Source organism: Priapulus caudatus, unplaced genomic scaffold (assembly GCF_000485595.1).
Source record: "Priapulus caudatus unplaced genomic scaffold, Priapulus_caudatus-5.0.1 Scaffold48, whole genome shotgun sequence".
In the NCBI taxonomy this organism is placed as follows: domain Eukaryota; kingdom Metazoa; phylum Priapulida; class Priapulimorpha; order Priapulimorphida; family Priapulidae; genus Priapulus; species Priapulus caudatus.
The window spans coordinates 549,380-563,139 of NW_014577109.1; the positions used below are offsets into that span (position 1 = coordinate 549,380).

Genomic DNA, 13,760 nt, shown 5'->3' on the forward strand with positions numbered 1-13,760 from the left:
CATTAAAGATATTGTCAATGAAATCTTGTAAAACGAACCAAACGAGTGTGACACCACAGACTGTTTGTTATCTGCGTGTCTATATAATATGCTATATAATTGCCAAACCCTACCTAATTTGCATAATTTTTTTTAATTTAAAAACCCCTAGCCCTTATTCATTCACATACCAAAAATGAGCAAAGTCCGTTGAACCTGAACTGACTAATGGCAATTCCCATTTTTGCCAAAAAATTGCCGTGGCTCGAACGTACGTCGACTGGCGTGCTCCAAAATAGGACGTTTAATATGGGAGCACAGCAGTAACAACTATACCCAATTTCAAACATGTGGGTCAAACGATTCCTGAGTTATAGTTGACCGTAGCCAAATGTTGACGGACGTACGACGACCCATGGCAATAGCTCAGCTTGACGATGTCAAGGTGAGCTAACCGGACGGACGTATGACGGACGACGACCCATGGCAATAGCTCAGCTTGACGATGTCAAGGTGAGCTAACCGGACGGACGTATGACGGACGACGACCCATGGCAATAGCTCAACTTGACGATGTCAAAGTGAGCTAAAAATATGAAACTCTAAGCCACTTACCAAAAAAGTCTCCCTCCTCGTCGCTGTCTCCGCCCATCTCGCTTTCGAGCTGCGCCGTCATGGCAGCGATCTTACGCTCGGCCTCCGTCGGGCCCTTGGTCCTCGGTGGCGTAATGTGGTATGGGAGAGGTAGCCTTGGCTTGGGGCTTGCCGGAGAGTGAGGCGCGGACCTCTGTGGTGATTCGATGGGCATCGGCGGCGGGAGGCGAGCGACGCCGTTCGGCGCGCCGTACGCGAGGCGGCTCGCGCGCTGGTGAACGGCGTTCTGCAGCTGCGGCGGCTGGCTGTAGGCGGCGTTGGTGGCGTGCGCGAGCGTGACGGGCTGCGGGGGCGCGCGTGGAGGCCGCGCCGCCGCCTCCTGCTCGTCGTAGAAGACCTCGCGCTGTGGACTGTCGTCGCGCGCCTTGTGCACGATGTGGCGCTCGTAGGCGGCGGCCGCCGCCGCGACGTTCGAGCGCGCCTGCGGCTTCGCCTGCATGATCGGCCGGCCGAGCGCGTCGATGGGTCGGCCGAGCGATGAGACGCTGCTGCGCGGGCTCGCGTGCTGAGACTCCTGCGAGTCGGCACTCGAGTCGCGCGAGGCGTAGCTGCCGCGGCCGAACGGACCCGGGTCGCTGACGTCCGAGTGCACGATGACGCTCGACTGCGGACTCGAGCTGCCAGACTGGACGCTGGACGAGCGCGGACTGGACGAGTCGTAGATGTGGTTGACGACAGTCATCGGCCGCGAGGGGCTGTGCACGGGGCTGGCGACGCTCTCGCGCGGACTGCTGTACGGACTCGACTTCGGACTCGCCTGGTACTGGTACGTCTTCGGGTACAGCTGCGGCATGCGCGGGATGAGGCTGGGGCCGGCGCCAGGGGATCCGTTGGCGACGGCCGCTACACGACCCGCGCTCGCCCCGGCACCGTACTTTGCCGAGTAGAGGATCGCCGAGCGTTCACTCGCCGGCGACAGCAGCTCGGGCGTGGTCGGATCGGCCGCGCCGCGGCTCATCGCCTTGACCGGGCTGACGACGGCCCTGCCCAGCGGCCGGCCGCCGTGCACCTCCCCCCTGCCGGCCGCGCACTCGTCGTTGGAGAATCTCGCGTGGTGGCGCATCGGGCTGCCGCTCCTCGGACTGCCCGCATAGCTGCCCGGCGATGGCGGCCGGAAGTCCTGCTGGTTCACGTACATCTCGAGCTTCTTGTGAAAGTCGTGGCCGTGCGTCGCCGCCCTGAACTTACCCCGCGCCTCCGCCTCGAGGATGCTCAGGTCTTCCATGAGCTTTGTCGCTTCACGACCGAGTTCTTCCCCATAGTCTGTCATGGCTTCTACAGAAATCATGTACAACTCTTGAGCATCCTGAAAGACAACGTCGGTTTTATTCGTACGCACTCGTACGCATTGCTACACTGTTCAATACACTGTTCATTCGCAAGTCTGCTTAGAATACACACACACTGTGAAATCATTCACACATTGTAGCTAATTACAATAACCATCACAATTAATAATGCAAATGTTGGCTGTCAGATAGCAAGTTGCCTGTAACACTTTATTTTCGTTTATACTCATATAGCAGACCAAAATAGTGTCATGTCGGTTAACCTAACCGAAGGAAAGTTGTCCGTCTACACCACAGACGTTCTATCCGAGTTTATTAAATTATGATAACTGACAGCTTTGAAGATAATTTAAGGTCACGTGACTGCGAGTTTTCTGTTTACTACTTTAGACGGCACTGCCACTGTGGAACCCGGAGTGTGTGTAAATACGTTTTGTTATTTCCACGCGCAAGCAGCCAAAAGTTAAAACTTATCTCTAGGAGTTTGAACCTGATCGCCTAACTATTCACGTCAAGAATCGAGCCTGAACATGTTTGCATTTATTCTTTCTAATGTGCTAATTCTTTCAATAGGGGTCGAAATTAGATTTTTATTATGGTATCCATTCGGAATACCAGGTATTGAAATCTGGTATCCCCCCCAAAGATTTGGTATCCCATTTTTTCGATAGTAATTTTAACAATTGTTTGCCTTCGAAACTCATCGCTCGCATTCATTTTACATATGCCTCCACAGTACACTGCAGACGTATTGTCTAGACGCATTGTCTGGTTCGCTTGATACAATGTATACACATCACATTTACGCTGGCGCTTGCAAATTATTACGCTATGCCTGCTGTATAACGCTAGAGTGGCCTGCGGTGATCGCGCGCACTAGCTCAGATGTGCTGCCGTATAAAGTTGATAACTCAACAACCACTATCCCGATTTTGACAATTTTTTTTTTACTATCCCGGCGGGATACCAAGCATTGAAATCTGGTATCCAACACAAGAATCTACTATCCCGCGGATATCGGGATACCGCTAATTTCGACCCTGGACTTTTGTCTTTGTGATACTGTACCATCAGTTGCCATGAGAGAGTCCTTTAGAAGCAGTTTCATCGCATAGTTTATTATACATTAACGATTATTGTTTTTCATATTGAAGAATAGCTTGTTTAATGCTAACGATGTAACAATGTATATGCCTATGCAACATACACCCTAGCTATCTGTAAATAAACCCGAAATTCCTTAATTTCACAATTACACTGTACTTACAAGGTTACTAGTACCATAGTCATGCATATAAATATTAATTGGATTAGTTTTCAAAACTATAAATAATGAAACAAATAAAACAATGCACCACATTGCCAATTTCATATCAATGTTGTAAGTTTGTAGTAATCATAACTAGAATAAAAGTATTATGAATAACTTCGATATAGAAAATAGAAATCAATACCACATTTTCTCTAACAATTAACCTCAAATTAATGTGTATACTGAAATTTACATGGGTTATCAGGGTTCTCCAAGCTTTTTCATTATAGCATGACGGGTGCTGCCTTTACGGTCCTAGTTGCAAATCGCAGAAGGCGGTTTGCGTGCTAGGGGGGTCCGGGTGCTATGATATTTAGAGTGGCAGGTGCATTTTAGGATGGCGGGGCTCGTCGATAGCCTGGCGGGCTGCCAGGCTATAAGTGCTCTTGGAGAACCCTGGTTATGACTTAAGGTTGTCGGGCAAAATTGCCAAACACAACTACATAATCAATTCTGCGATGATTGCACTCTAAAATCTATGAAAACTGAATGTTAAAAGCCAGTGAGCCTGTGAAAGTTTGAGTGCCATGCGTATCGCTTGATACCGTTGACCATAAAATTCTACTAGCCAAGCTAAAAACGATCGGAATGAATATTAGTACTGTGTCTGTGAAATGGTTCGGTGCTTATCTCTCTGGTAGAAGCCAAATAACTGATGTAGGAGGTACCCTCTCTAATAAGGACCCTATATTGCATGTGGAGTACCACAAGGCTCGATTTTGGGTCCTCTGTTATTTCTGATTTATGTTAATGACATGTCAAAGGTAGTTAACGTCAAGCTTTTATTATATATGCTGACGATTCGGCCTCAGTAGTTTCAGGGACAGAGGTACTGGCTATACAGGAAGAATTAAGTAGAGAATTGCATTCCATTAATAAATGGTTCAATGATAATAATTTATCCTTGCATCTTGGAAAAACAGAAAGTATTATTTTTGGAACTAAACACAAACTCAGGGATAATCCAAAACTGGACATCAGATGTAATGGGGTGGCAATTGCACATAAAAATACAGTTAAGTATCTAGGAATAGACTTGGAAGACTCCATGAGTGGTGAGGTAACGGGAATTAAGGTTGTGAAAAAGGTTAACAATAGATTGAAATTTCTTTCCAGAAAAGCTAAGTATTTAAAGTTTTTAAACACTGCATTTAAAAGATTACTAGTTTCTGCCCTAATTCAATGTCATTTTGACTATGCAAGCAGTATATGGTACAGCAGTCTCACAAAGCTCACAAGGGCTAAGCTGCAAGTGTGTCTAAATAAAGCCATTAGATGTGTTCTCAAACTAGGTACTAGAGCACGTTCAAGGCTGTAAATTGGGTACCTGTAGAGTTCAGAGTAATGCAAATGAAGGTCAATAGGGTTTTTAAAATATTACATAATCTCGGCCCACAGTATATGACAGAAGGTTTTATGTTAACGTCAGTCTATAGTTTCAATACAAGGGAAGGTGAGATGTCTATTTTTAAACAGAGGGTGGGAAGCAGTGGGAAAAACTCTTTTACTTATACTACAATTGAAGCTTGGAACTCTCTGCCACAGCAAGTTAGGACAAATTCTGTTTATTCTAGTTTTAAGTATAGTGTTAAGAAATGTCTGATGGAAAAGGTAGAAACATTAGAGGCAGAGGAGTATGATTTTCGCTAAAATAATTCAGTTGAAATTAGGCATAAGAAAAGTTTGTATCATCTTATGAGAATGTACCATTCTATGACCGGTTAAAACTACAAATTTGTATATTTCAATAGTTAGTGCTGATAGTAGTGTAATTGTTAGATTCAAAGCATAGCAAAACAAGGACCACAATGTAAATAAATGTGCTAGTCATGCTTTGTGTGTATATATCCTTGGTAGTTATCCAATTTTATGAATTCAAAATTTTATTGTAAAAGTATGCTATGTATTGTATATGATGCATAATTGCCTAAATAAATAAATAAATAAATCGCATATATGCATGATAAACGGTTGCATTGAAATTGAAAGAAATCATGACAGAAATTCATAAATTTATTATAATGAAAAATATATACACAGCACATGCTACATGAAGGGTAGCTCCAAGAAACGATCTTTGCTAATGGCGCCGTCACACCTCCGTATGAAAGCCAGCGTATACCGACGTATGAAAAATTTGGTGAATACGCTGGCGTACGTCGAATAAGTTATGTGTAAGCTTTGTATAAGTTAAGAGCATGCTGAAGCACGCTGGTATACGTCGTAGTACGGAGAGGTCGTCGGAAAATTTTCAGCATGCTCAAAATTTTCCGACGTATGCCAGCGTATGCCCATACGTCCCGCATACGCGGGCCATAAGTTGTAGGTAAGTTATGCGATCGTTGACACACGTTGACACACGTTACTTGTAAGTTACTCATAAGTCGAAATAATGTCTAGCGTACCCAAAACTGTTATTTCTAACCTATGCAGTAACCTGCTCTTGAACTATGTGTAACTTGTATCTCCCAGCGCATATTGACGTATGTAGACGCCATTTGACTTGTCCGGAGCGACCACCAGAACTCTACTAGACGGGTTTTCTAACTACAGCTACCGTATAATGGTGTGATTGGCAGACGTTAGGGAATTAGTATATTAATAAAGTGTAATGACACTGTGAGCGCTCACCACAAAAATAAGGCACAAAAAGTACGGAAGGGCTTTTATATAGAGCAAAGACCACAGACGTAAACATTAAAGACAGATGATGTGGCATCGATAATCGCACATGAATGAATTTATTGAAAACCAAAATGAATCACAATTAGTGACGACGTAAGATGCGCGTATACCCTGCTTTGAGCGATGGCCCGTTTGACAATTAAATAGGGTTTATGCTGCGGTCGCGTACATGTCTTGCTTAAAACTATTACGTCTAATATAGACGTCATTATCGGCAGGGTGGAGAGGCAAATACAGCATTGTGCATTAAATATATGTGTCAATAGAATCTGCTAAGAAACGACCAGACGAGTGTGACAACCACAAGACTGGTTTGTGTCTATATACAGATGCATATTATAATTGGCCAGAACCCTAGCTAATTTGCGATGAATTTTTGATAATTATAACCCGCTACGCTTAGATTCCATCTCACATCCAAAATAAATAGCAAAATCCTGCTTGAACGTGAACTGACTAATGGCAATTCCCATTTTTGCCAGAAAATTGACGATGCTTCGAAAGTACGAACGACTTGGCGCTTCAAAATCAGGACGTTATAATAGCGGGAGCCGATAGGCAGTAACAACTACACCCAATTTACAAACATCTTCGTGGCCAACTGACGTTCCTGAGTATCGTTGACCGTAGCGAAATGGTGACGCGACGGACGGAGTAGCGCACGGACGATGACCCATCGGCAATAGCTTCAGCTTGCACGATGTGTCAAGGTGACGGCTAAAATGGTACTGCGATGTGGTGATTACTGCTGACGCGTAAATGTATGATACTCAGCGATGTCATGTGCGGCTTATAATTTGAAATCGTCGAGCGCGAGCTTTTTATAGCTACGACACGTGATCAGTCGGCGAATACGCCGCCGCGCGCTATGCCATAAGTTAGACTATCGTTGCGATAAAGTGTGAACCGGCCGGCAACACGCGAAGCATTCGTTGGGATAATTAATCTATAAAGTTCGAAACGTTCTAGCATTACGTTACTAATACGTTTAAAGTATACGTCAAACTCGTTATGAATACGCCTATGTAATATGGCCAAAAATAGAAAAAACATCGATAGTTCAGCGTATGCCGTAGCGTTTTAGAGAAATTTGATACTCTGGCCATAACGCTGGCTAAATCGTCAAGGGGACCGATTCCTCACACCATTGTGCTCGCATTGCGGTCGCGTCGCCGTGTTGGATATAGGAAACCCTGTGGTTAGCTGGGGGGCGTCCATTAACATTGAGAGGAATAAAAGGTAAAGTGTAACAGATTTCAACATCATGCCTTAACTAAACTTCAATAATTCTAACAAATAATATTGTTAAATAGTTAATACGTGCGTTCCATTATTATAGTCTAAGCTGTAAAGACAAATTAACATTCTTGTTTTGTATTTGCGTTATATATAAAATCAGATAACGTTTGGGCCAAAAATAGAACTTGTTTGGTGAGCTTGAACTATACCTTCATACTCGAGAGCTCGAGTTTCTGAATCAATGGTGCGAATTCGTCAACACTAGTTACTGAGGTAGTAGTAGGCTATTCACTACACCAACAGATCCCAACGCCAGCCAAGTACACTACACGATACGCCCCGTGCTATGAACTAAACTAGCTTATAGATATGGTATTCATAGCACTATTGACTGTAAACGAACACATAGCTGAAAGATATTTAAGGCATAAACCTAAAAAATATACTTTTCCTTAGCCTTTAAACTGTGCCACAAAACATGAAAAGAAACTTCGAAGGAAACACCAGACAACGTATGATGCCATTATCTTACTACGCCACGCGGCAGTAATATTGCATTGGAGAGCATACATTGTTGAGGTCGGAGTTTTTGCCGTAAAGCCCACTTCGGTGGCGCATACAATGACGAATACTTGGTTCCAACTGCATGCAGTTGCCCGCAGTGGCAGTGAGCCCCTTCGCTCACTCACATATACCAATATATGCTATCGATCCTATATTATATATATAATAATATATATAATATAAATATATATATATATAATACACATATACTATCATATATTATCACATATACCCTCAGTATCAGTAGATATCGATATAATCAATTATATGTGTTATATGATATCATATAGTCAGTAGACAGATACTCAGGATATTAGATTGAGCCATAGAGCAGAGAGCGCCATCTGTTCGTGAGAGTTTGTACTTAGTTCCAGCCAGCACCATGCAGTGTACAAAGAGTTCATAGAAATCAGAAGTAGATAGAATCCATCCCTAATAACATTTATCAGGAAATGTCAATAATATAGGAGTGCTCTATTTACGACAAACCGGGTGTTATTATTTATTATACATATGATAGAACATAGATTATTTATATAAACTACGTAGATTAATCTTTGATATGCAATGATACATAGTAGATTAACTATGCATAGAATCAGACCTCCGATTTAATTTAATAGATCTATAAATCATCTACTATTACTCACTCCTGATCACATGTATATACTCATAAAATTTTATAATATAAAATCTTATTGAGATTTATTAATCGTCAATTAAAATGATATAATTATATGTATATAATATATAATATATATATATATATATATATATTAAATAAATTATATATATATATATATAATATACAAATAGCCCCTACATACATATATATCAGAGTTAATAAAGGACAATTTCGTATTTTTTCGGTAATTATTTCTTATTAACTCCTGATATACTATATATATAGCGTTCATGGCAGTAAGTGTAGTAAACCAGCAGATGCCGACCCTACAATTTTATACATGGAATATGGGCGCTTCGGGCTTTCACAAACTGGCGTACTTAAGTATTTAATCATGTTAAATCACTATCATGATTTAACTAATCATAATTAACAGGAGGTTAAGTATGATTAGTGATTTAATCATAATTAAAGTTAATCACGCTTCGTGAAACCGGCCCCAGGTAACTTTTGGCGCGATTTTGGGTGAGTTCGATGATGACTCGGGGGAGTATTGGCGTATTGTCGTATTGCGTACTGGTGATCCTGTTCATCATGTCAGAATATTACTAGTATTATTATTAGTAGCAGTACTAATATTTTACGTATTTAACATATTTGCTATAATTATATAATTATAATGAGATACGTAAATATTCAGATGCAGTAGTAGTGCAGTAGTCATTCATATGCTATGAGTAGTCATTCAAGGCAGTTTCATTTATATCAAAGTCCTGGGGTGGTCGAACAAGTGACAAGCACATTACAGAAAACTGTTGCTTTAAAAAAACATTTTGCCTGGAGACTTAATACTTGCAGATCGTGGTTTTGACATTGAATCCAGTGTTTGTAGTATGTGTGCTGAAGTAAAGATACCAGCTTTTACAAAGGGGAGGAATCAGCTATCCCCCCTTGACATATAAAGCACAAGGAAAATAGCCCATGTGCGAATACATGTAGAAAGAGTAATAGGGTTAGTTAGGCAGAAATATACAATATTACAAGGTACCTACGTTACCAATAGATTTTCTAATGTGCAAAGATAGTTGCCAACTATTGACAAACTTGGTATTGTGTGTTGTGCACTTATGCGAGTCCGTAGTTCATTTTAACTAGAAGGATAGGTGTTGCCTTAACTCCATTGAGGCCTATCGAGGGGTCACTACATGTTTTGATGTTATGGTGTCTACAATTTCTTGATGCAGTTTCCCTTAGAATTTACACTTCAGATGTTGTACATATAAATGTATACGACCAGCTGTTCAGTACATGTTGTGTTCTTAGAATACAAATAAACTCCTCCTCCTCTCTCTTTCTCTGTCTCTCTCCTCCTCCTCCTCCCTTTCTCGCTTTCTGTCTCTCCTCCTCCTCCCTCTTGCTCTCTGTCTCTCCTCCTCCCTCTCTCTCTCTCTCTGTCGTTCCTCCCTCTCTCTCTCTCTGTCTCTCCTCCCTCTCTCTCTCTGTCTCTCCTCCCCCTCCTCTCCCTCCCTCTCTCTCCTATTTCTCCCCTCCTCTCTCTCTCTGTCTCTCCTCCTCCCTCTCTCTCTCTCTGTCTCTCATCCTCCTCCCTCTCTCTCTCTGTCTCTCATCCTCCTCCCTCTCTGTCTCTCCTCCTCCTCCCTTTGTCTCTCCTCCTCCCTCTCTCTCTCTCCTCCTCCTCCTCTCTCTCTCTCTCCTCCTCCTCTCTCTCTCTGTCTATCTTCTCTCTCTCTCCTCCTCCTCTCCTCCCTCTCACCTCCTCCTCCTCTCCTCTCTCTCTCTCTCTGTCTCTCCTCCTCCCTCTCTCTCTGTCTCTCCTCCTCCTCCTCCTCCTCCTCCAACTCCACGCAACCTGATTAATTACGTTCTACCAGATAAGTACTAAATAAACAAGTCTTGAAACACCACTATATGTCTATGCTACTAATTAGTAATCACGATGAAAACTAGTTCCACGAAACTTTCTTATAGATTCTAGAAACAACACTGTTAGAAACAAGTCCGTGAAACATACACTACGATGCAATACAATTCATTTTAATCTAAACTACAGCAATATCACAATTTTTATTTACATCACATATTTCGAGTTACGGGCACGGTTTGGTAACTTTGCGTTTAATGAGAGCCATTGTTTTTTTTACAATCTGGACAAAACCATTTGCCCTTTGGTGCCGAAGTAATCTGTAAACACGTGTAGTGAAACCAGCTGAGTTTACAGTTTTGATTGTCACAACCAATCATTCTTCCGGACTGAGGACTCCACTTGCCAACAGTAACACCAGGTGTTATCATCACTGGCTTGGCGGTTAACTCGGGAGGAATCACAAGGCAGTGAGACCCATGGCAATAGCTCAGCTTGACGATGTCAAGGTGAGCTAAAAATGGTATTGGCATGTTGATACTCTGACGGTAATGTTGATACTGCGATGTCTAGTGCGGTTATAATTTGAATCGTCGAGCGGCAGCTTTTTATAGGCTACGACACGTGATCGTCGGCGATACGCCGCCGCGCGCTATGCATAAGTTAGACTATCGTTGGGCATAAGTTGTGAACGCCGGCAACACGCTAAGCATTCATTGGTATAAGTTATCTATAAGTTATCGAAACGTTCTATATACGTTACTAATACGTTAAGTATACGTCAAACTCGTTATGAATACGCTATGTATATGCCAAAAATAGAAAAAACATCGATAGTTCAGCGTATGCCAGCGTTTTAGAGAAATTTTGATACGTAGGCATACGCTGGCTAAATCGTCAAGGTGGGACATTCCTCACACCTTTGGTGCTCGCATTGGGGGTTCGTGTTGGATATAGGAACCTGTGGTTAGTGGGGGTCCATAAATTGAGAGGACTAAAGGGTAAAGTGTAACGATTTCAACACATGCCTTACTAAACTTCAATAAATTCTACAAATAATACTTTAATAGTAATACGTGGTTCCATTAATTATAGTCTAAGCTTAAAACAAATAACATTCTTAGTTTTTGTATTTGCGTTTATATAAAATAGATAACGTTTGCAAAAATAGAACTTGTTTTGGTGAGCTTGAACTATACCTTCATACTCGGAGCTCGGAGTTTGCTGAACAAGTGCGAATTGTCAACACTAGTACTAGTAGGCTATTCACTAACAGTAACACTAACAGCAACAGTCCAACGCCAGCCAGTACACTACACACGTACGCCACCGTGCTATAACTAAACTAGCTATAGGATATGGTATTAACGGCTATTGACTTAAACGAAAGCATAGCTGAAGATATTTAAGGCATAAACTAAAATATAGCTTTCCTTACCTTAAACTGTGGCCACAAAACATGGAAAAGAAGACTTCGAAGGAAACACCAGACAACGTTGATCGCATTTCTTACTCACGCCTACGCGGCAGTAATGTTGCATTGGAGAGATACATGTTAGGTCGGAGTTTTGCGTAACGCCCACTTGGTGGCGATACCATGCAATACTTGTTCCAAACTGCATGCAGTGCCCACAGTGGCAGTGCCCCTTCGCTCACTCAGGATACTCACATATACCACATATATCTATCGAGTCATAATCTAGATATAATATATATATAGTAGTAATAGCTGATATATATATATTATATATATATTCACACATATTATATCTATATATCAAATATACACCTCGTATCAGTGACGATATCGTGTATAAACAAATATATTGTTTTATTATGTTGGATTCTGATGCTACAGTATGACGCATACGTCAGGATCATAGATTGGAGCCAAATGAGCAGAGAGCGCCACTCTGTCCGTGGAGTATTGATACTTGGGTCCAGCCGAGAGCAGCCATGCAGTACACGAGTTGCATAGGAATCACGACAGTAGATAGAATCCAGCCCTGAATAATGTTCTCAGGAATGGCGAAAGTTCTGAGGCGTGTCTATATTACGACAACCGAGGAGCAATCTGCGAGCACAACAAACAACGTGTGCTTATTACATATACATTAGATATAGATCATATGATATTATTAACTACGCGTAGATATCTTTATATGCCATTCATAGTAGATAACTTTGCATAGAGATCAGGAAACCTCGACATTTATTTAATAGATCCTTATAATCATCTACTGTTCTACCTCCTGATCACATGCTTATAGTATCTCATACAAGCTATATATCTTATTGAGATTTATTAATCGGTCAATTAATAAATGATATAAATAATTATATAATAATTAATATATATATATATAATAGCTATGAATATATCATATATATCGATATAAGCTATAATATGATATAACTACTATATATATAGCTGATACCTAGGCCCCTAACATACATATTTCAGGTGGTTATTAAAAGACAAATTGTAATTTTTGTCAATTTTGTCCTTGATATTAACTCCGTGCGATATATAATGAGTATAATAGGTTACGGGGCATCATGTCAGTAATAGCTGTAGGCTAATACAGAGATGCGACCGTACATATGTTTATACAATGGAAATAATGGGGCTTGCGTGGTCACGGAAAAACGTCGGTACACTTAAGTATTTAAATCATGCAGGTAAATCCACATAATCAGGATTAATATCAGAATATACAGAAGAGGTTACAGTATGATGGATGCACTGTATACACTAATTAAGTTAACCACGCTTCGTGAAAACCGGCCCGCAGGTAACTTATTTGGCGCGTTTGGGCTCGAGTTCGAATGATGCACTCGGGGGGCAAGTATTGGCGTATTTAACGGTGTATTGCGTACTGGTGATCCTGGGTTCATCATGTCAGAATATTACAGTATTATTATTAGTAGCAAGTACTAATATCTTTACCGATATGTTAAATAGTTTGCCTATATATATATATTATGTTATTATACTGAGAGTAGTAGAGATATTTCAGCAATGCATAGTTAGTGCAGTAGTCATTGATATGGCTATGACATTAGTTCATGCAAGGCAGGTTCATTATATTCAAGTCCTGGGTGGAGCTCGAATCAATTACGTGGACAAGAGCACACTGTACAGAAAACGGGTGGCTTTTAGAAAAACGGTTTTATGACACGGGAGACCTGTAATACTGCAGATCGTGGTTTCTGACATGAATTCCAGTGGTGGTCGGTTACGTATGGGTTGCTGAAGTAAAGATACTAAACGCTTTTACAAAGGGGGGAATCAGCTATTCCCCTGACATATGAAAGCACAAGGAAAGTAGCCATGTGGCAAATACACTGTAGAACAGAGTAATAGGGTTGAGGATTCAGGCGAAATATACAAATATTACACACGGTACCTACGTTACAATAAGATTTTCTATGTGCAAAGAATATCGTTGCCAACCTATTGAACAAACTTTCACGCACCGTATTGTGTGGTTGTGCACTTATGCGAGTCAAGTAGTTCATGACCTAAAC

The 13,760-nt window shown here is 41.5% G+C and overlaps 1 protein-coding gene across 1 annotated transcript in view; it reads right to left on the reverse strand.

Moving 5' to 3' along the window:
- The window catches only part of LOC106820807 (LIM domain-containing protein jub-like), a gene marked incomplete in the record, with an annotated part of 75,084 nt that extends 74,260 nt beyond the window's left edge, over nt 1–824 (reverse strand). Inside the window, 1 exon segment of the mRNA XM_014825376.1 lies at nt 595–824. Coding sequence (XP_014680862.1) covers nt 595–787 — 193 coding nt within the window.
- Nucleotides 825–13,760: the final 12,936 nt, after the last annotated feature.